General features: G+C 43.0%; 1 protein-coding gene across 2 annotated transcripts in view; it reads right to left on the bottom strand.

Moving 5' to 3' along the window:
* The window catches only part of lrp2a (low density lipoprotein receptor-related protein 2a), a 43,545-nt gene that overhangs the window by 19,929 nt on the left and 969 nt on the right, over positions 1-22,647 (bottom strand). The window contains exons 2-38 of one of the 2 annotated variants that reach the window (XM_069662674.1): positions 18,847-18,954; positions 18,355-18,477; positions 17,455-17,571; positions 16,935-17,045; positions 16,686-16,799; positions 16,448-16,564; positions 15,736-15,879; positions 15,514-15,633; positions 14,485-14,613; positions 13,849-14,018; positions 12,538-12,761; positions 11,932-12,138; positions 11,576-11,778; positions 11,262-11,402; positions 10,338-10,541; positions 9,531-9,723; positions 8,577-8,702; positions 8,261-8,391; positions 7,897-8,034; positions 7,504-7,785; positions 7,170-7,409; positions 6,767-6,886; positions 6,263-6,379; positions 5,757-6,137; positions 5,431-5,445; positions 4,844-5,092; positions 4,042-4,253; positions 3,767-3,951; positions 3,461-3,689; positions 3,141-3,318; positions 2,871-2,999; positions 1,927-2,093; positions 1,573-1,716; positions 1,292-1,401; positions 793-970; positions 450-663; positions 122-361 (exon numbers count right to left, since the gene is read on the bottom strand). In XM_069662674.1, coding sequence (XP_069518775.1) covers positions 122-361; positions 450-663; positions 793-970; positions 1,292-1,401; positions 1,573-1,716; positions 1,927-2,093; positions 2,871-2,999; positions 3,141-3,318; positions 3,461-3,689; positions 3,767-3,951; positions 4,042-4,253; positions 4,844-5,092; positions 5,431-5,445; positions 5,757-6,137; positions 6,263-6,379; positions 6,767-6,886; positions 7,170-7,409; positions 7,504-7,785; positions 7,897-8,034; positions 8,261-8,391; positions 8,577-8,702; positions 9,531-9,723; positions 10,338-10,541; positions 11,262-11,402; positions 11,576-11,778; positions 11,932-12,138; positions 12,538-12,761; positions 13,849-14,018; positions 14,485-14,613; positions 15,514-15,633; positions 15,736-15,879; positions 16,448-16,564; positions 16,686-16,799; positions 16,935-17,045; positions 17,455-17,571; positions 18,355-18,477; positions 18,847-18,954 — 6,210 coding nt within the window. The remainder of the gene's footprint in view (positions 1-121; positions 362-449; positions 664-792; positions 971-1,291; positions 1,402-1,572; positions 1,717-1,926; positions 2,094-2,870; positions 3,000-3,140; positions 3,319-3,460; positions 3,690-3,766; positions 3,952-4,041; positions 4,254-4,843; positions 5,093-5,430; positions 5,446-5,756; positions 6,138-6,262; positions 6,380-6,766; positions 6,887-7,169; positions 7,410-7,503; positions 7,786-7,896; positions 8,035-8,260; positions 8,392-8,576; positions 8,703-9,530; positions 9,724-10,337; positions 10,542-11,261; positions 11,403-11,575; positions 11,779-11,931; positions 12,139-12,537; positions 12,762-13,848; positions 14,019-14,484; positions 14,614-15,513; positions 15,634-15,735; positions 15,880-16,447; positions 16,565-16,685; positions 16,800-16,934; positions 17,046-17,454; positions 17,572-18,354; positions 18,478-18,846; positions 18,955-22,647) is intronic. The other variant, XM_069662675.1, reaches the window with a different exon arrangement.

Genomic DNA, 22,647 nt, shown 5'->3' with positions numbered 1-22,647 from the left:
TATTTATTCCATGTACTCCTTTTTTTCTTTTGAACTGGACTTATTTACATTTTAGAAACTTTTAAAATAAATGTAACCTATGGAACATACTGCACAGAAATAGGTCATTTATGAGAATCACCTCTCCCAGCCACGGGCACCATGGCCTCAGAGTGGTCTGCCCCTTCCAGACTGAAGCCCTTGACTGCAGACAGAGTGGAGATGACCGCATAGGACTGGTAGTGAGCGCAGGTCCTGTTGTCAGCGTTCAGTTTAAAACCTGTGGCACACGCGCAGGTAAACAGCCCCTGTGTCCGAGGCAGGCACAGCTGCTCACACGCTCCCATATTGTTGGTGCAGCCATTGGATGTACCTGCAGAGGCTGAGTTTGGAGAGAGGATACAGTATGACAAATAAGCAAAAGCAACAAAAACCTGAGAAATGAATGAGGAGGAGGATGTTTCACTCACTCTCACGGTAATGCACTTTCAGGACTCTGAGTCCAGAAATGTTGTCTCGCAGCACAACCCTGTTGGCACCCGTTGACTTGTCCACACGCTCTATGACCTCAAAGTCCCGATCAGTGAAGTAGAGGTAGTTTTGATGGACAGCCACACCCCAGGGGTGAGACAGGCCTGTTACTATGGTGATGCGGTTACTTCCATCTGCATCACCTCGCTCAATCTGTGGAGATTCACGTGCCAGACAGCCAGTTAAACATTGGTTTTGTGCAGTTATCCATATTACAATGAGGTTGACTTAAAGAAAATGAACAGATTGTGATTCTTGAGAGCTGTGACAGTAACGACCCACCATGCCAGTGCTTGTAACAGCCCAGTACAGCTTGTTCTCCTGGATGTCCACAGTGAGGAACTCAATGTGATCGAGGTTGTTGGTGAACAAGATGACAGGGTTTAAACCGTCCATGTCCGCAGATGCCACCTTGGCAGGGATGCCGCTCTCTGTTCCCTGGTCTGTCCAGTAAAGTTTGCTGGGAAAACATTCAAGAAAACAAGAACAGAGGTTAGAGTTTGTTCTCTGATACTACTTACAAAATCATGGATCTCTATACATCTTTAAATACCTTGTGTACATTTTATACTCAAACAAGTTAAAAAATGTTTCAAGGTCTTTCTTTTTTATTCATGTCGTACACTATTCTTCGCTGCTGGGGTTTGAGTGTGCAGCAGGCTATTCAGTAACACCGTTCACTTCTCTCTAGAGGCAGAGCAGATGGCGATGAGGAGGCTGTTAGAGCTCAGTAGCTGTTAGGACGAGAGGCCGTGCCAGGACTGCGTTAAATGGGGCTTACCCACGTGCTGGGTCCACTGCGATGCCAAGAGGACTTCCAGCGCCAGTCGGAGAGCCGTTATTTGTGATCAGAGTTTTCCGGTACTGTACCTCCCCTCTCAACTTCATAACCTAGCCGAGCACAAAAACAAACAAAGTGCAATTACCGTACCGCTCAGCTGTGTTGTGACACTGCCCTTATTTGGACTTTCCTGTTTTTCTTTTACAACTGCAATCACTAAAAATACTCAATTTAGTTTAGTGAATGTGTAATAAAGTTAAAAAAAAAGTACAACTACTCACCTCAATAGACTGTGTGGCTGGATTGGTGTAGTACAGGTTCTCTGTTATCCAGTCTAAAGCCAGGCCGACAGGGGAGCCAAGGATGGCTGCAGGTGCAAACTCTGTCCTGTTGGTACCGTCTGAATTCACCCTGTGGATCTCACCCTGCAAACAAAGGAAGACAGATTCATCTCAACCAGTGCAGAGTGTGGATGTGCAGAGTAATTCATGTGTTATAATTGAGTTATTAGTGTGTATAATAAATAATTACTCTTATCCCAAATATGCGTCTCTATGCAGCACACACGTTCCCCATTTACTGTAGCAAACTAAGATCAAGGAAACTGACAAAAGGGTCTTTGGAGAGTAACTTACAGGGTGCTCCACCCAGTAGATTGCCTGCTCGTTGTCATCAAAGTCAACATCATAGCCATTCTGAAGCCCGGCAACAGGGACCATAGCGTCGTTACTCTTGTCTTCTGGGTTCAGAGAAATGCCATAGATGATGCTGTCTCTCACAACCACCAGGAAAGGATCTTCAACTACAAAAGTAATACAAAAACAGTCAATAAAAAAGAAGCTCTTTCTACAGTAAAACAAAACCTCCCTAGGACGAGAATATGCGTAAAAGCTGTGCACTACTTAATCCTACAAAAGTTACTTAACTCATTTGAAACAGCGCTAGGAAAGCAGCCTGTTTACAGGATATAGATTTAGTCCATGATAATCTTTGTTTTTAATGTTTGAAACCTGGTGCAAAATAGGAATCCTGATCTATCTCCAAAGAGGATTGACTGGTGAAAGTTGTTTCCACAATCTGATTTGCTTTGTCGTCAGAGATTAGAATCGATGAATGGTTGTGGGGCATTTTCATTCTTGGATAATCGTCGGCCTCAGGGGGAGACTGAGTTCTGCTTGGCTTGAATGGGCTGAAACCTGAGATGAGTTAAGCTGTTGACCTAAGGGGGACTTTGAATTAAAGGTCCCTTGTCTTCTAAAGACCTTGAAAGACATGCTTATATGATTCTAAATATTTATGAATGGAACAGCAGTTTACAAGGGAATTTAAATGGGACACTGTTGACAAGTACCTGGAGTGATTTTTGATGCAAGTTTAGTATTTTGAAAGATTTGTCCTCTTACCGACACTGAGACGGCTTCGTATAAATGATATAAAAAACAGGATTTCTGCTGCAACTGGTCGGCTTTTTTAGATTAACAGCTTATAAGTAAATATATTTATCAACTGCATTTGACCCGACTTCCTTTTCATCAAACTGAGTGATGAGTGTTCCCCTCCATTTGGCAGAGAAGCATACCTCTGGTGCAGGTGATTTGGTCCGCTGCCAGTGTCCAGCCTGAGGGGCAGGCGCAGGAGAAGTAACTCGGTCCCACAGCGGAAAGCAAGCAGATATGAGTGCAGGGACTCCTCAAGCAGCGATTTTCACCTAAAATTGGTCAAACCACACACGCATTCCCAAAGAGTCAGCAGAGTAAACTACATAGGTTCTGCATAGCATGATACAGGCCAACGCAGTGGTCAGCATCAGCAAATACTGATGCAGAATTATGGATTATATTTGTCATACCTGCTGGCTGCCTGGCTGGGTGTACTGCCACCAGACCCATGGGCTGAGGGAGGTTGAACAGCATCACTGTCTGGTTCTCCCCATGCCACTTATGGGCTCGCATCACACGGTTGATGTATCTGTCGGTCCAATACACAAAATCCTCAAAAATGGTAATTGCGTGGGGATGTTGCAGTACCTTTTCATAGAGAGTAGCAAAAGAAAAAAAAGTGTGTCTTACACATGCTATTCAAAAGGAAATTAAACGTGCTCTGTTCACTTTAGATGATCAGCATAAATAAGAGCTTTACAGATATTTGTCTTCCTTCTCATACACTCACCAGGTCACTGGCCAGAACTTGCTTCCTGTTGTTGCCGTTATAATCGCAGAAGTCAATGAAGTCCAAGTAGGCATCAGCAAAGTACAACAAATTGTTCGGGTAGTCTATTGTTAGACCGTTGGGCCAGTACAGCTTGTTGCTTATGATGACAGTTCTCAATTTGCCATCCATGCTGGCCTTCTCAATGCGAGGGTTCCTCCCCCAGTCTGTCCAAAACATCAGGTGAGCACTGCAAAACAAACACTTTTAACACCGAGCAGACACCATAACAGACCATGCATTACATTCCACACATATTTAATGTACCTATCCCTGGGGTCCAGCACCAGGCCTCGGGGGTTGGTGACATTTTCACTGACTAATACAGTGCGGTGGGTGCCGTCCAGTTTAGACACTTCAATTGTCTCCAAGACGTAGTCAGTCCAGTACAGGTTCCTGCCCACCCAGTCCACAGCCAGGCTCTCCGTCACAGTCACTCCACTGTCAAATATCTGTCCGCAAGAGACTCATTATTAGTTAAAAATGTTTATGAGCTGGGAATTAACATAAAGAGTTTCAGTGCATCATGTCAGTAAACTCACCACTGTTCTGTCACTGCCGTTTTTGTTAGCACTCCAGATCCTGTCCTGGCTCGTGTCTGACCAGTACACACGGTCAGCGACCGAGTCAAAATCCAGGGCCACAATGTTGCGTCCGTCTCGAACAAGTGAGCGGACCACATTGGGCTGAGCGGTTATGTCATCTTGAACGATCTGATTCCGGCTTGCCACGAGCAAAAATGCCTCACGAGAATCTGCAAACAGACATCAAAGCTCTGTTAGATATTTTCATGTCCTTTCTCATGCTAATTAGATCACTTGTCAGTTTTCACATGTCTACCAAAACCCTACACCAGGACCACTAAATAGACCCTGCTCACATGGCCATCCGTAGGGAATGCACTTTTGTCCAAATAATGACCTATTGTATTGCAGAGCCTTTCAGCGGGTTATCTGTGTGGAAGAGGAGCTCATGTCAGGCACGCTCCCCATAAACAGCCCTTTGTTAGTGATTATGTCCTAATTACGCCGCTGATGGCCAGTGAGTGACATATATGTTATTTGTCTTATCTAAAGAAATCAGAGCAGCAGGGAGAGACAAGGGAGAAGAAAGACATTGTGTCCGTCTCACAGTCTGGGGGCCAGGCTCCCCCTTTATCACTGCTCATTCCTACCCTGCACAGCGGAGATTTGTACTGTATACGCTAATCATCTTGACAACCAAATCACTGTGGGAAAGGTAATTGGCCTATTTCCTATTTTACTGCATTATGAAATTATAGTTTTTTTTACAACTACCAGGGGAGCAATAAGTTCCATGTAAAGTAGGTTTAAGCCTCCTCACCTGAGGCCTTGCAGGTACGCTGGTCTGCTTCGAGAGTGTAACCATCCTGGCAGTGGCAGCGGAAAGAGCCTCTTTCATTAAAGCAGTGCTGGCTACATTGTCCAGGGGGGTTACATTCATCTACATCCTCGCAGGTTTTCGAGTCATTGCTCAGTTGAAAACCCACAGGGCATGTGCACTGGGCCCCGAACGGACCTTGAATGCAACCGTGGGTGCAGCCAGCGTTGTTGTCAGAACAGCTCTCCTGATCTGAGGTGAAAGCAGAGAAAGCACAATTTAAAACCCCAAAACGGAAATCAATCATCTAAATCATAACTCATGCAACACATGAATTAAAATACGTTCTCTAACGAACAACAAGCACTAACTACATCTTTAGAAGTGCTACTCTGAGCCAACGAACTACATTGATACACATTTGGTGCAATTATTCCCACACTCATTCTACCAGCAAGAACAGCTTTCTTTGATTATGTTTTGAAACAAATCTATACATATCAAAATAGTTAATAGGGACAACGTCTTTGTTAAATATGAATCAAAACTACTTGCGGCATTTCTACCAATGATTGAGAGTTTGTTCCTACCTGGCAAAGGCTCGTCTGAAAGTAGTGAGAAAGGCAAGAAAGGACAATCAAAGATAATTTTCAGGTTAATACAGCTCAGATCACACACATGCATGATTTTAACACAAGAACTCAAAGACAAACAGATAACATTCAACACAAAAATGAAGCCCCTTCTGTTTACAGAAAACAAGAATGTCAATAAAATTAATAGAGAGTATGATCCTGTTTGTCATGGGATGTGAAATTTAATAGAATTTGAAGAGGCCAGCAAAATGTAATAAAACAATCAAGTCTCGCTGGTGGATAAAGAACATGTTCCAGGCTTAAGCAAAGATCAGACTTACTGCAGAGAGGAGACTCGTCAGCACCGTTGGGGCAGTCAGGAGTGTTGTCACACACTGAACTGAGTTTGATGCACAAGCTGTGGCCAGGGCACTGCCACTGCCAGCTCGGACATCGGAAAGGCGGCGTGGGACAGTCTCTTTCGTCGCTCATGTCCCTGCAGTCGTTGTCCCCGTCACAAAGCCAGCCGCGTAACACGCAGTTTCCGTTGTCGCAGCGAAAGAGCGAGGAGGGGCAGGTGCGAGGTGGGCAGGCGTGGTGTTCGTCGCTGCCATCCTCGCAGTCTGGATGACCGTCACACTCCCAGGTCGAGGGGACACAGCTCCCATCTGACTGACACTGGAACTCACTCTCATGGTGGCACATCCCAGGTGGCCTCGTAGCTGAGAGGAGAAAAAACAGTTACTTAGCAACGGAGAAAAATTATATATATTAGTAACCTTGGTGAAAGACTGAGTGATGCTCCAGTAATATAACCTATACACAAAGGCAGAATTTAAATACTTACGACAGCCATGCTCATCTGAGCGATCACTGCAATCATTGACTCCGTCACATCGGTAGTAGGAGTTGATGCACTGGTGACCACTGGAGCACTTGAACTCATTCGCAGTGCAGTTGTAGACTGAAAAATCCAGTTGAGTAAGTTAAACCTGGTATCCACTATTTCCGCGGTTTCGTATATACAGTATGCTGAGCTCAATTGTTGTGCAACACAGGTAATGGGATCAATAAACTAAGAGGTTTAGCAAATGCTTGTTGAATTTTACAGAGAATTCAATTGACCTTTTTGAGCATGTTCAGCTGATGCAGACAGACGCTGCTGAATGCACGAAATAATTTATGAATGACTGAACAAATGAATTAATTCTTTATTGGGAAAGTGTGATAAAGCTCCAATTCAGAAGGCCTACATGAGCTGATACAAGATCTCATCTATAGATTTTATACATACTTGTATAAAAGATGATAAGCATATCGTAAAAATAATGTAAAACTGGAAGGTACTCACTGCATCCCTGCTCGTCCGCCCCATCCACACAGTCTCTGTCCCCGTCACAGACATAGTTGGGGTCTATGCAGCGGTGGTCCGGACACTGAAACTGTCCTGGATTGCATGTGCCTGCAAGATCTGTTTTTTTTTTTGTAGAAACACAATTCATTTAAATGTTTTAAGAAGAACAAAAATGTGAAGTTTATAAATAGTTTTGAGAAGGAACCTGACATAAACATGGGTTAATTTATTATCTAATCAAACCTATAGTTACATTTTCATCAAGCCCAAATAAGCTTTATCAGTACTTTCTTTAATACCTGTTTTCTCCACTATACTGGCATGTAATTTGCTTCTTGAGAACAAAACTAGTCTGTGTGCAAATCCTTTTAAAGTTAACAGCCTATAGAGGGATACCCACGGCAGTCAGCTTCATCTGAACTGTCCCCACAGTCGTTATCAGTGTCACATCGCCAGGTATGTGGGATGCAGCGGTTGTTGGCACAGGTGAACTGATTGGCAGGACACGATCCAGGACCCCGTGTCGGGCAGTTCAACTCATCGCTGTTATCAAAACAGTCATTGTGCCCGTCGCAGCGCCATCCTACAGGCACGCAGCGCTTATTGGCACAGGTGAAGGCAGTGGCAGAGCAGGTGGTGTCTGAAAAAAGAGACGATTGAATACAAATAAGCTTGAGCATGAATCAGTGTGTTACTCTGGTACTCTGGTCTGGATTTACAAAGAAAAACATTACTGTTAACTCCACAGTCGAGTTCGTCACTGTTGTCATGGCAGTCGTCAACACCATCGCATCTGTAGCTGTTTGGGACACATTTGCCGTTGCCACAGGAGAAGGAGTTGGCTCCGCACTGCAGTGTGGGGGGCTCATTGGAAGCGTCCTCCACACACGTCTGCTGATTGGGCAACAGCTTCATGCCATACGGACAGCCACACACCCTCTGAGAGTCTGGAGCCGGGAAGCAGAAGTGGCTGCAGTCTCCGTTAGGATTCGTCTGCCTGTTGCAGAGGTTGGAACCTGAGAAGGAGAGCGGAGTGTAATTACCAGGGATATGACTGACGTGTGTGAGTCTCAGCTATGCATGAATAGTGGAGTGAGAAGAGAGAGAGAGTGGATAAAGATACTGACCAATCTGAGAGTTGGAGTTGAAAGACTTGACATGCATGATGTGGCTGATTCCCCTTCTGATAACGACCATCTCCCCACCATCCGTCTTGCGCACACGTACAATACCACCCAGGCGCCAGTCAGTAAAGTATGCATAGCCTTCATGACACAGGAGCAACAGAGCATAACCTCGATTACTGTATCTTTCATCTCCTCATGGTATCACTAACTGCTCTTTCGACATGAGCAAAATTAAAACAAGATTAACAAACCACAGTTTAAATATATAAACATCTTAGATCTAGATCTTAGATCTTAGATTAAATACGTGATCCTCAAATGGAACTGTACAGGAAGCTTGATGTTTATTCCCAGTGCTTATTACCTTCAAAAATGGTGAGCCCAAATGGATGGGATATCTGTGTAATGCGGTCCAAAGAAATCCTGTTCTGTCCATCAAAATTACTGTGTTCAATTTTGTCAAAGAAGGCATCCACCCAATACAGACGCATTGCGCTGAGAGGAGATAAAAGCAGAGAGCAAGTGCATGCTGTCAGAGGAAAAACCACTGCTGTAAAAATCAAAATTTATGGGTAAAAGAATGAAAAATTACATAAATGTTGAAATGTAATAAAGAAGGTTAAATGGTGCATTGTGGGACAGTTATATTAGCTACATGGCTATAAAGATGTTTGACTCACCTCCAGTCAATAGCCAGGCCATTAGGCCAGCCAAGTGTAGTGTTTACTATAGACAGGGCATGTGACCCGTCACCCCAAGCCCTCATAATCTTCGCTGGCCGGTACCAGTCGGTCCAAAATATATATCTGCCAAAAAAAAACCACACATCATATTTAATTAAAAAAATGTACTCACTATGAACACTTTGAGAGATCTATAGTATGCCGAAGCAAAACACCTATTTAGACGTCATATTTTAGATTTTGGATACTTTAACATTGTACAGCTTTTCTGTTTAAGCCAACTTCTTAGTGGTCTCTACAATACTGCCCTTCACGCTCAACTAATCTCAGCTGTTGGACAGAGAGGCCTTATGACTTTGAGGCAATTGGAATCAACAGCTTGTTCTAAATAAGGATTTCCTTTTATCGGGTGGGAGCGTGCATGGGGGACATTTTTTGTTTGGGTGAACATATCTTAATGTCGCCGGACACATACATTCAGACACATGGGCTGTATCTGGCTTAAATTCCTTCAGATACATTGGGAGTGTGTTATCATATAATGGGTAGGACTATTGCCTTATAGTCATATAACCATGACTTTGCAGGCACTTTAACTGTTCAGCACCTTTGTTATGCCTCCCAGTCTGTGTAAAAGTCATGAAGGCGGAGTGGTGGGGTAAAGTTGCAGAATGGCATCTGTGTAAATGGCGGAGCTAGGACGAAACAACGTTGTGTGTGTGTAAAGCTCCTGCAAACACTGGGACACCTATATTATGCCACTGTGTGTTTCAGTGTACAAGTATATAGGCTATGTAACGATGGAGCTTCAGTACGGCGCTGTCGGAGGGCTTCAATCTAAATGGATCCCTACAACTTTTTTATAGCTTTATAGCTGACTCTTCATTGTCATCGTAACCTCTCTGGAGAGGAGTACAAGCAAACTATCTAGTCTTATCATCTCATATTTACCCAATGAGAGGATGCACAACGATAGCCCTCGGGTTGTTGAGGTTTTGTATGATGGCTCTCCTGGACTTATCGGCTAGCTTCATGACGGATATGCTCCTGTATCGCGGGTCAGTCCAATAGAGGTTTTTTGAAATCCAGTCGTAAGCCAGGTCCTCCACGCCATCCACTCTATTGGCTGCCAGCACCTCCCTGCCTGTGCAGATCAAAGCAGTCAGACCACCGTTTTACACAGAGATGAAAGAGGAACACATTTAAATAAATAGGCTGTCAGCTTGCATTTTCCCCATGTGGACCTGACAAAAAAAACTAGAGCAGCTCCAAAAACAACATCACTGATCAGAGCAGTGGAGTTTCTTTTTGTGTGCGGTCTGACTGCTCATGGATTAACACATTAACACAGCTTAAGTGACAGTTTTGAAGCTAAATATCAAAACTACTTGGTGAAACATTCTTGATTATTTTGTCATTCTCATTTTTAAGTAATTAGTTTGAGATGTAAGTTGATTATATGATCCATTTCACACTGTCCATGCTGTCCACTCCCTCCCCCATAGTACCAGTCGGCCCCATCAGGCACTCCCTTAACTCCCTGTATAAGCCTGGCCGGATCACATGGTAGAGCTCTCTGCTCGGAAAGAAATTATCCAAGGATGTATGCACAGAGAAAACACCGGAAAACATATTAGCTGCTAGTAGTTTTTCATACTCTACTTACCTAGGATTATTACGCTATTGTTATGATGTCATGTGTACATTTTTTAAGGATTTTCTAAACAATCCCAACAAGAACGATTGCAAGATGCTCACCAGTCCCATCCACTTTTTGTTTATAGATAATATCTTTGGCTGTGTCTGAGAAGAAGATAGCATCGTCTTCAGCACTAAAATCCACCCCGACGAAGTAGGAAGGGGATCCAGTGACAGGCAGGATAATATCTTCCTGAGAGGACAGGTTGAAGGGGATCCCTCTCACGGCCAGCTGGCTGGAGAACAGCAGAAACTGCCTCACGGCTAAGGATAGGAAATCAGAGGATCATTCATGGCAAAGCCTCACAAATACATACAAGATGAAAACACTTTACACTTTAGGGGGTAACATAATTTTTCCATAATTTTTTTTTTTTAAAGTAATAAACAACATTTAAATAAATGTCTGTTAAGTCACTATCTATCGCTGAATGAGGTAACACAATGGTGATTGAGCCTATGGCCCACTGATGAAAGCCTTTGCATTTGCAGTATTACAGACTGGCTGTCTGTGGCGACATTTACGGAAAAAATCACAAGCGGCGCCCAGTTAGTGACGTGTTTTCCTTCACTCAGCAGTGGTTGGTCTGCCAGAGAGGGTAGGCGGAGCTAAGCGGCTGCTTTTCCTGTCTCTGCGAGTTTTGCGAGTAAACAGTAATTTGCTATGGCTGAACAAACAAAGAAAAGATCGATGACTACAGATACAACTTCAAAAATAAGTGAAAATCCAAAGAAAAAGACACAAATTCGACGCTCAGATGAAGGCAAACAGTCTAAAAAGGAAAGCGACCGTCAGCGAGGAAAATCAAGAGTTACAGGTAGAGCCAACCGTGGACGTCACACATGCAAGTGTGCTCCCGCAATTACCATTTATCGCCAAAGAGGACGAAACTGATCTTTGAGATTACCACTTTAAACCAGGAAATATAACGAGATCTGTTTAAGAAACAAACAATTACACTGATAACAGTTGTGCTCTCTTACCATAACATCGCTTTCCATCGGCATGTAGATCATAGCCCATGCGACATTTGCAGCGGTAACCCAATCCTCCATTGTCACTCCGATGACTCAGAACACAGATCTGCTCACATCCACCTCTGTCTACACTACAGGGGCTTGGCACTGCAAACAAAAACAATCCCAGTAAACTATAAGAAAAGAATTATAGATTGTAATCTGCTTTAACTATTCCTATTTATGGCTTTCCTTCAGTAACGCTTGCAGTCACATGTCAGAAAATCGGGGTAAATTTACATTATAGCGCACAATGAACAATAAGAACTGTGATCACTGACCATATGGCTGCTGCAGCTGATGAATCACTGCTACTCCGTGCGGAGCCTGAGGTGTACTGTAAACAACTTGAGGACTGCTGTCAGAGAACTTGTTGGCTTTCATCACAGCCATCTTGGTCCAGTCCGTGTAATAGATATTGTGCTCAAACAGACTGATTCCAAATGGGTGTGGGACCACGGTACCTCCATGGACCACTGTTTTTCTGTTAAAAGTGTTGAGAGCATTGATTTATTAGAATACACAGGCCTTTCTTGTGGCTAACACACAGAATTTCAAGGATTAGCTTTAACGTTTTCTGGTCAATTAAAATAATAAAACTGCATATTTTTTGAGGGATAACTCATTAAATATTTACCTATGAAGGCCGTCATATGTTGCAGTCTCGATGTAGTCATAGCGACTGTCAACCCAGTAGATGCGCTGGGCCTCGATGTCTACAGTGATACCAGCTGGCCAGCCAAGTTTAGTTCTAACGATCCCGTAACGGTTGGTCCCGTCCATAAAGGCCCGTTCCACGCCAGGTTGTCCATTCAGGCCCTCCCAATCTGAGAAGAACATATACCTGTGAAAGGAGGTTAAAAAATTTAATCATCTAGTCCTCTCTGGGGTTTAATCACTACAGGATTCACAGGAGTATAGGATCCCTCGTGTAACTTAAATCTAGCATCCACAGCCTCACATTATGACTCCAAGTGGGTGGTTTTGCATCTAAGAGCTGAACATTAATTTACGATAAGAAAATTATCCGCTGCCACCTGGCTCTCCTCCCCCCTTGAACTATACTATTGGATTACAATGGGGGTCATCACTTACATTGCTCCTCACTAATCCACCCAGGGCAATCTGCTAATCTCGCGCACACACACACACACACCCCATTATTCCACGCCATTGGAGCACGACAGTTACTGTATGTGGGGTTTGAGAATGGGTGGAAGGATGAATTGGGAGATGTGCTTACCCGACAGTGGGGTCCACCGCCAGCCCTCTAGGGTTTCCAAGGTTTTCAGTGATGAGCGTGACCCGGTTACTTCCATCAAAGTCCACCATGTCAATCCTGTTGACGCTGGCCTCCACCACATACAGTTTATTGTTCACCCAATCCACCGCCAAGTTCTCAGGGTAGTCAACTGATACATTTAAAACCACCTGCATGTTGGAACCGTCCATATCCACAGAAAACACCTGTACACAAAAGATGCCATTGTTGACAGGAAGTTAGCCCCAGGGTAAGTCAGTGCCTCCAGAAATAAAGGGAGGATGCTCAGTAAAACACTCAGATGGCTGTAGGTACATTGAAAAGTAACTATTTTTGCTTTCTACACTGGCCACAAAGAGATGCATTCATGCATTGATTTAAATGTTAGTGATGAGAGAGGAAATCCAGTCCTTGCTCTAAGAAGTATCATTTAGATATAAATGTCTTTATGATGAGAAATAATTACAGCATACTAAAACAATTTCACCATATACTGTATGTGTGCACATGAGCATTGTTATAAAATAGGTAAGTACTAAAAGGCAGAGAGAGAGAAAGATTATCCTATCTTGTTATATCTGTCTCCACTAATACTATGATGGCACTAGTTTCTCAGACAGGAAGCCTTGTCCCCAGGCCGCTGGTTAGGTAGTTACAGCCCTTAGCAGGCAAGGCTTCTTTGGAAACAAGATCCATTTTCAACTGACCTGTTTAAAGAGAAACTGAAGATGTGGAAATAGCCTGCTAGTTTAACCTTTGTGGATGCATTCACATGCCCTGTTTGTGCCTTCCCTACTTTTAATCGGATGCCCAGTCTTAGAAACGTCTTAGCCTTTTGCCCCAGTGGCAGTAGTTCAAAACATTGAGGAGTTGAACAAAGGCTTTTTAGCCGGCCAAAGAATGCATATAGATAGACAGTGCCACTGAAAACAAATACAGCGTGATTACTTTGAACGAGATCGAGTTGCAAAAATTGCACCCTGGTATGTGAACATCATACCTTTCTATCAGACAGGTTTCAAGATTAGGCTATTTGGATTCCATTCCTCATCTACTTCCCTTCATTATTACCCAGCCGCAAAGGAGCCAACAGCTATCCCATTATTATAGTATCAACATTGCTGATTTTTTAAAGGATAACTGAAAGAATTTCATCCTCCAGTCCAACTCAAGTATTTCCTCAACCGAGAAACTGGTCTACTCTTACTCAGCCATACCAAAATATTTCATCGAGACAGTTTTTTAAGACCAACAAATAGCATCAGGAATGGGAATTTGATTTTAAAAAAGTACCTTATTTTGAATGGTATCAGTCCAGAAGATCCTATTGAGGTTATAATGGAAGTCCACTCCCACTGCAACCCCTCTGTTCTGTGAATGAACCAAAGTGCGCAAACTGTTGCCATGGATGTCACCTATTAAGAGGTCTCTGCCATTGGAAAATATCAAGGACGGGACTCCAGCTGCAGAGGATACAAAGAACACAGCACGAAGAAGGCATTTAACATTTTAAGGTTTGAACCAGAGCATGAGGAAACAGCAATCAATTTTGTAGTTTGCATGCTCAGCTAAAATATCCGTGGAAATTTACAGAATCAGAATCCCTGACTCAGACTAACGAAGGTAGAGTACTCTCCAGCCACTATCATTACACACTCTTTTCACCAAAGCTAAAGGCAGAGAGGTCAGCCTCTCAGTCAACACTCTTTCTATGTTTCACAAAGGCGAGAGATTAACTAAAACAACCTCTGGTACGCAACAATGCACCAGAAAGAAGCGCAGACGCTCAGTAAAGCAGCCGCAGTGCTTGGCAAACAGGAAAGGAGGCTATGCTAATGAACCTCATTTGGATGAAGCATTCACACATTCAAAATGTGAGCGTACTGTATGTAAGACTATCTGTTGAAACCGAGAGGAAATGACACTCACTTGATACGGCGGCTCTGCAGAATCTGTGCTGCTCCAGGATGTAACCCTCTCGACAGCTGCAGCGATGGGAGCCTATGCGATCCTCGCACAGCTGGTCACAGACACCCCACATCGAACAGTCGTCGAAGTCTTCAGCATGGAATCAAAACCACAGAACAAGAGGATTAAAAATGATTACTTTTTTTGAGTCAAATTACACTTTTAATACATTTAAAAGACAACAGAATACTGAAAACTTTAAATGTATTGTTTTCCAAAGATGCATTAAACTTTAAAGTCCAGACACAAAGAGCAGATTTTATGAGCACTTCAAGATCTTGAAAACCTTATTGGTGCTGATTTGGTTCTGACTGCAATAAGAATTGAGTGTCATTGTTTACATTCACCACACTTTGCACTTTCTTTGGTAATCTTTTTCTGAATGATTTTCTGTGTTGTTAAAGGAGCAGTTCACCCCTTCATTCCTACAACACCCAGCATGCATTGCGCCCCTTGCTCTGAAAGGAACGGCCCAGTGAGAGACGCTGAAGTAAAATACTACCATTTTGCTGCAGGTAATGGCAATGGCTATCTTCAGGTCTGCAGTCTACATTTCAAACCATACATTTTTTTAAGGAGACATGACATCGGAGGCGGGCGTCCTACATTGAGGAAGTGTAGTTTTGCAAGCATCCTGGCCTCCGCCAGATGACGTGTTTTACGTAGTCTGGCGAAGGTTTTACAGGGCCCATTGGAGAAGCGGATAGCGTCCTCCAAAGGCATTTTTTCCCTACCATAATGGCATTAGCTCCCCGTGATAGCATGATAGGACTGAGATTGAAAATCAGCAAACTGGCCCTCTAATAGAATTATGTCAAACTCTAAGGGGAAAATTCCTACCACTAAAAATGTATGAAAATGTTTTCAGCACTAGCTACTGCTTATCTTATCACATTAGCAAATGCAGACACCTTCTATGTCTGCACTGTTGATATGAAAGAGTCTCCATCATTGGGTGAGTGTGATGCAACCTCAGTAAAGGACATTTACCTATACACGAGCGACTATTGTTGCTGCTGACGATGTATCCAGAAGGACACGAACAGGTTCCTCCATCAGGGGACGCATGACAACGATGCTCACAACTCAGAGAGGCACATCTCAAGATGCCTGACGACACAGAAACCACATTAATGAACGATTATACTCGACAGTTTCTCTCTTTATAATATCTTTTAATGTCTTGTTGTTGCTGGTTGTGTTGGTACTAACTGCAGTTGCGCCCAGCGGTGGTGTTGGTTTCATCCTCTCCATCGGGACAGTGAGCCGTCCCATCACACAGCTGATCCATCGGGATACACAGGCCAGAGGATGGACAGGGCCATTCTCCTGGGTAACACTCCCGCGGAACATTATCTAAAAACAAAACAAAGTCATTATCTTTGTCAGAGCAGAACACACTTAAAAAAGGAAACACATCAGAAAACAGGGCAGCATTTTACATGTGTTCTCCTGGTGGGATTTAAAAGATGTTGTATGAAAACTGGCAGCCTTATCTCCAAAAGAATGCGGTTCTGATCCTAAGAAAATTGTGACTAAGAATTTATTGTCAGGGAAATTACTGTCACTTTAAATCGATGCAGGGGAGTGGAGCTTTGAGGGGGTCACATGGGGGCTCAGAGGACTTCTGCAGCCCATCCTCTAAAAACACACACTCTTCACAGCCGTGTGTAGGAATTCTAAAGCCCTTTGGGGGGCTGCGCGATCTTGTGCCACAAAGAGCCATTTGAATAACACACTTAAAGGAGCACAGGCATAGCGTCTTGCTAGCCCGAACCAACCATGGAGACTGGACATGAATCAGGATCACACAGAGAGCCAGAGTTGTTAACCACTTGTAGTGCTTCTAAACCAGCAAAACTTTTCCTGTCTGAAGAGTAAAAATTAAATTGCTTTAAGATGTTTTAAACTTTAATATCCATACCACAGCCTTTTTCATCTGCATTGTCCTCACAGTCATCCTCTCCATCGCACACCCAGACTTGGTGGATACAGCGGCCACTGGGGCACGTGAAGTAGTTCCCTCTACATGTAGGATATGCTGTGGGTGAAATGGAGAATATTAATACATAGAAAAAGTACATCAATTAGGGTCAAGACAAGACAGTAAGTAGGGGTTCAGTTAAAAGAAAAGAGAGGGTAGAGGGAAAAAGTTCACATACTGCAGTTTAGCTCATCACTTCGGTCCCCACAGTCATCGTCATGGTCACAGACGTAGCGTTGAGGAACACACACCTCATTATGACACTGGAACAGGCCCGTATTGCAATGCTGTGCTAAGAAAACACAACAGGAAAAGACAAAGATAGATTTAATCATGATGTTACATGTTACGTTTATTTCTTATTATATTATGTAGGCTTAACACTTCTAATTGAACCATTCATCACTAAGGTTTATTGGCTTCTTACTGCAATTTGCTTCATCAGAGCCATCACGGCAGTCAAGTACGTGGTCACATCGCTGTGTCTGGTTGTAGCAGGCTCCATTAGCACACCTCAGCTCTGTACACTCGGGGTAATCTGAAAGATTAAATCATCATCAGGGCAAGGCTATTCATTCAAATCAGCCTGACAACTGTGCTCCATTTAGCCTTTAAAACGTGAAAAGCTTAGCGAATGGGAAGGATAAGAGACGCAAATTTAATGCCACCACCATAACAACGGTAGTCGCCACAGCATTCTTTATGCAATTGTGAGATTACCACAGTGTGTAGCGCTGCGAGTCTACCATGTCGGCACAATAATGGCATAGCAGCTGAACTTCAGCTTGACTAATCCACCAAGGAATCTGCAATCAACCTCTGACAACAAGAAGCATATTGTGGCCCATTCTGTCAGTCAGCGAGCCTCTTAATCTTAACAAATTGATTAAAATGCCACAGGAGCCTGAGATAAAAAAAAAAAGGAAACCACCCTGGAGAAGACTTACGGCAGTCTCTCTCATCAGACCCATCTGAGCAGTCGGCGAGACGGTCACATCGGTATTCTCCGGGGATGCATGCTCCGTTACTACAGCTGAACTGGCCACTGGTGCATGTCCTTCCAGCTGGGGAGAAGATTGGAGAGTGTGTTAGCAGCATGAAGAAAGGTTTTATTCACTAACAGTAGTTCTTATATGCATGTGATGATCTTGAACTGTAGATACAGATACCTGAACTTCATCTAATTCCTGAAATTCCTCAATGCCACAGTAACCTTTGGCCGGTCAGTAATAAAGATCTTATTGCTCAAACCCACATAACTTCATCGACCTGTCAGGAATAATTAATTCAACACATCCTGGATTTTAATAGGGAGATTAAAGTAAGTCTGATACAAGTTTCAATAAAGCACTGGTTGGGGCATATCCTAAATATTTATATGATTTAAATGTATTTATATTTTCATTAATGAAACAAAAAACTGCTCATAATGTTAAATGTTATTCTACAGAAGATATTCCTAGGAAGCAATCATGCCTGACCAAGTGAAAGCACCGAAGAAGGCCTCAAAGAAAGCTGTCTCTAAGAGCGTCACCAAGAGCGGGGGTAGACGGTAGATCAGTCTGTAGGGACTTGGCTTGGTGGACCGAGTATGTACCAAGCACGCCAGGTGCCAGCTCCTTTCCTGGGAACTGTCGAGGTACCCTTGAGCAAGGCACCGAATCCCCCAACTGCTGGGGGCGCATGTCCATGTGCGGCCCCTTCACTCTCCATTAATGCATGTCCATAGGTTACTGTTTGTGGATGTGTGATTTCGGGCCTGTGTGTGTAGCATGTTTGTACTAACAGAGTTAAAAAAATGTAATTAATAAAGTATGTCTTCGTCTTCTTCTTCTAAATGCACTTACGGCAGTGCTGCCTCTCGTCTGAGCCGTCTTCACAGTCCTCCTCATCATCGCACATCCACGATTTAGGGATGCACTCGCCGTCACTCAAACACCGGAAATGACTGTCATCACATGTTACCTGAGCTGTGGGAAGACATACAGAGCATTTTTACAAGACTTGACTTGTGTTGACTTGAAAGGGACTATGTCTTTTCACAAGAATATTACTTTAGTACTATTTTGAGTTACTTGTGCTTTACTTATTTTATGCTACTATATACTTATGCCCTGAATTTATGAGGGTACTACTTACTTTGCAGATAAAGATTTTACAAACAAAGTATAGAATCAATTTGTACCTTTTAGATTAAACTTAAGATTGGTACTTTAAGTATATTAAGCTTATAATACTTGTTCATTTTAAAAACGCTGGACTTAAACTAAAGGATCTGACATCCAACAATTATTACCGAGTCTCTTAGCTCTCTCAGTGCGACATGATGACTAACTTACGGCAGTCGTGTTCATCAGAGTCATCTACACAGTCTGATGTCCCGTCACAGTGCCAGTCACCTGGTATACATCGGCCTGTCCCGCAGCGGAACTGCCCCAACTCACACCCTACACAGAAGTGAAATTTTACATATTAAATTCAGCTCAGTTTCGAGCTTTTGTTTTTACATGTTCTTAGAACAACAGTTGTAATTTTCATCTATGTCTTGTCCTATTTCAATGTTTATAATAATATTGTTAGAATTACATCCAAAGCTGTCATGTCCATCCAAAGCTAAGGGGAAAAAAGCTCTAAAAGATTTCGAAATTCTTAAATACTTTATATTTGATTTTAAAAAAACCTGACCTATGGTGGTAGGGATGCCTTCTACTGATGCAGCATGTTGTTAACAGCATCGACAAGCCTTGGAGACAAGCGTGCCAGCCATCCCCCCCAGCAGTTACACAACCTTTTCCCGCACTCATCATGAGCCTCCTTTTGATGTTCTCTCTGAGTGGCATCTGTAGAGATAAGGTACCACCACCACTCTACCTTCCCGGACGTTTTCCAGGAGAGATTGATTCAGGCAGCATAGTTCAGTGGCAGAGCACTCCATCAGACCCGTCTATATAGGAATGTGCAATTTCTGATTGTCTCTCTGACAGCCTGATTTATGGTGCATGCTGTTCCTGTCCGGTCTGAAATGTAATTGGAATAAATAGTGGTACTGGGTGGTACCGCAACCAGTTCAACCCAAATTCTTTGTAAGAAGAGCTGTGAGGTGGTGATTGGTGGTGCACTCATGGGGTCAGTCGTCTATCTGATCCAGGAGAAAAACATCCTTCCTTCTCAATTAGCTTCCTACAATTGCAAAATATTGGCGTTACTATCATCAAATGTCCAAATATCCCAGAGATTCAATAATATCTTGAAGTAAAGTCGTCTTTAAGGTAAACTACGACAAAATAAATGCTAAGGGGATTAAAACATTCATTGTGTTTCGAGCCAGAGGTCTCTTTTAAAGACAGATCGCCTCCACAACAGTCGTCGGGTCACTGCTTGTGCTACTACACTAAAAGCCCTGCATACTCTCCCATCAAGAATTCTTGTCTGAGATTAACCGGCCAGCAAACCACCTACTGCTTTAAGACCAACACAACAAAACAAGCTGCACGTTTCACTCCCAGCAGCTATCCAAGAGGCTAAACTTTTTTCCTGCTCGGTTTACTAATGATAAAATTGCTCGCGATCTGCTCAAAGGGAGCCTTTGTTGAAAGGCAGTGATCCTAGAGGTTTCAGCATCATCTATTGTATGGCAGCAGGGACAAGTGTTGCATACAGTATACAAATGGCAAGGTAATGTGCTTTAACATAAACACTCTAATTCCCTTATACAAATATGCATCAATAAAATGGCAACAGAAATGATTAAAATCAAAATCTGCCCATGGAAACATCAACATGGTTATAGCTGCCATACATTCAGACCTATGTTGTCGACTTAAAGCCATGTATGCCAAGGAGAAACCAATCTGCCGGAGGCTTTCAAATGCACCCTGTGTTTCCTGACAGTATCACTTCTGGGAAAGGTGACAGACACACTGAAGCTGAACCTTTCAACAGCACTATCTCGTGTGACATTCTGCAAAGAACGTCTTCTTTGTACCCTTTTCCTTTATCATCTAATTTCTACTTCTTTATGCCGACAAAGCCACAATTTCACTAATATAAGGAAAGAGGACGGCCTGGGTAAATACGGAAAATCTTCTATTCAGAGTGTTTAATCAAACTCTCGTGTTTTTTGGTTGGTTGAGTGGTTTTCTTTAGCTTAATGTTTTCCTTTCCCTTCTTTCTAGTCTTGTCTTTTCTAATTAGCAACTTAAACCCACAGCAGGAGAGAGCACCGCGCTTTCCATTGCAGGAAGATAAGGAAGCCCTACTATTGCCCAACAAAGAAGCGCAGTAGAGGAATTTTCATTAGAATGAAGCCCCCCAAACGCCTTAAACCCCACTGTGAATTTACAATGGCACAAAAGAGGTGCCAGCAGGGATGCAAACTCATAACTGGAAGTGTCACCCTAAAATCGCCACTTTGGAGATGGACAAGCAGAGTACAGTAAGACTTACTTCCTGTGATAAGTGAAACATAAGCTCCCCTCTGAAGGCCACCCATTAAGAAAACACCTGTCCACTACCGCCTAAACATCTCTTTCTTGTCACATTGGGACGTCTGAAAGATCATCAATGCTGTCTTGTTTTGGCCAACTCCTCTGGACTCGCTGAATGTGTGTGGAGAAAAGTGGAGAAAGCGGCTGCTGGCAGCATGAGACGCTGGACCTGTCCATGCTGTCAGAGCGAAGTGCTGCTGCCTATTTCATATGGAAATCAATGCAGCAGAATGCAGTCAATTGCCAAACAAGTGACTTTGGCTCTTACGGCTACACACAAAACTGTGAAAAAAACAAGGGGCTTTGGCAGTGGCATGGGAGCAAAGGGAAGGAATAAATAGAGTGAGGAATAAAGCCTCGGTCTGGTTAGAATTGAGGAATACTTAACATAATTTTTGGTACGTGCCTTGACAAAAGCATGAGTGACAAGAGGCGAAACTGCCAATGGACAACTCATTTTTCCTCTGTACAGTGAGTCACAGCTTAGCCAACTGTTTATCGGAACATACACTCCATCCTCAACGTCTGTAACCTAGACAGAGAGAGCTGCAGGAAAAGAAAGGATTTGCTACAGATTGGTGCCAACTGTGTTCTTGTTTCTAACGCAGTGTAACTGTTGCACAAGGATTTAGGCTCCTGCAACCGGAAAAGAGGCCGGCATGTTTGAGGTTTAATGTGACTGCTGGTCAAACCTGTGCGCCTTGAAGAAAGGCCTTTTTTAATTATGTCAGATTCAAACTACAAATAGATTTGATCAAATTAAGAACGTAAGGCCTGACATTTGAAGAACATACACGCAAAATAACATGCTGTAATTATTCTGCTTCATGTTTTGCTTCATGCACCTAATAGGTTATTAAGTTAGGGAGCAATGATTAACGACAAAAACAACTAGATTTACTGGCAAAATATGTCTAGAGCAGCAAAAATGGCAGAAGATAGTTAACCAAAAATGTACCCTGAAATCACCCCACACTGTCACATTAGCTATTAATGCCAGTGTCAGCAGAATCAAGCTAAAGGGCTGGATAATGTGTTACAGGAGCTCACTTATCAGCCTCAATGATGTTTGTGTAGTACCCTGTCCACTCTTAGCCAAAGCACATAATTAACCAATAAGTATATTAGTGACACATCTTTTCACACATCAACTTTCTGGAAGCACTTGATACCTAACATGGCATTGTTATTATAAATCCAGGCTTTAGATAAATGACCCTATTAACTGTATTTAGGCAGTCTACATCCTTGTCTGTTAATCACAACAGATCCAAGCATATGATTAACACGAACATGCTGACAAGTCTCCTAAGAGCATGCTGTTTTAGTCAAGCCATCATTTTGTAGACCTCATCATCAGCAGGTGTCAACTGACTACTGTAGCTCAAGGGAAACACCAAGTGATTCATTATAATAAGTGTCAACTGTTATACACTTGACTCTTTGGCCTGGGCCGTCCTCTTTCTCCCTTTTTTTCCTAAAGAAATGAATGAAAGCTCCAGCCATGACCTCACTCCTACAGCTTTTTTCTTAACGTCTAACTGCTCCTTAGGTGGAAATGGCTCCATTCTGCAGCAGCTGCAGTGTAATTAGTTGCTTGATTCACACTAAGGAGCTTACATACTAAGGGTTGAGCAAAAAGAAAGCAGATTA

The sequence above is a fragment of the Semicossyphus pulcher genome, unplaced genomic scaffold, assembly GCF_022749685.1.
Source record: "Semicossyphus pulcher isolate SPU_LCO1_2020_fin unplaced genomic scaffold, fSemPul1.0.p SCAF_15, whole genome shotgun sequence".
In the NCBI taxonomy this organism is placed as follows: domain Eukaryota; kingdom Metazoa; phylum Chordata; class Actinopteri; order Labriformes; family Labridae; genus Semicossyphus; species Semicossyphus pulcher.
This window is presented reverse-complemented; position numbering and strand designations above follow the sequence as displayed.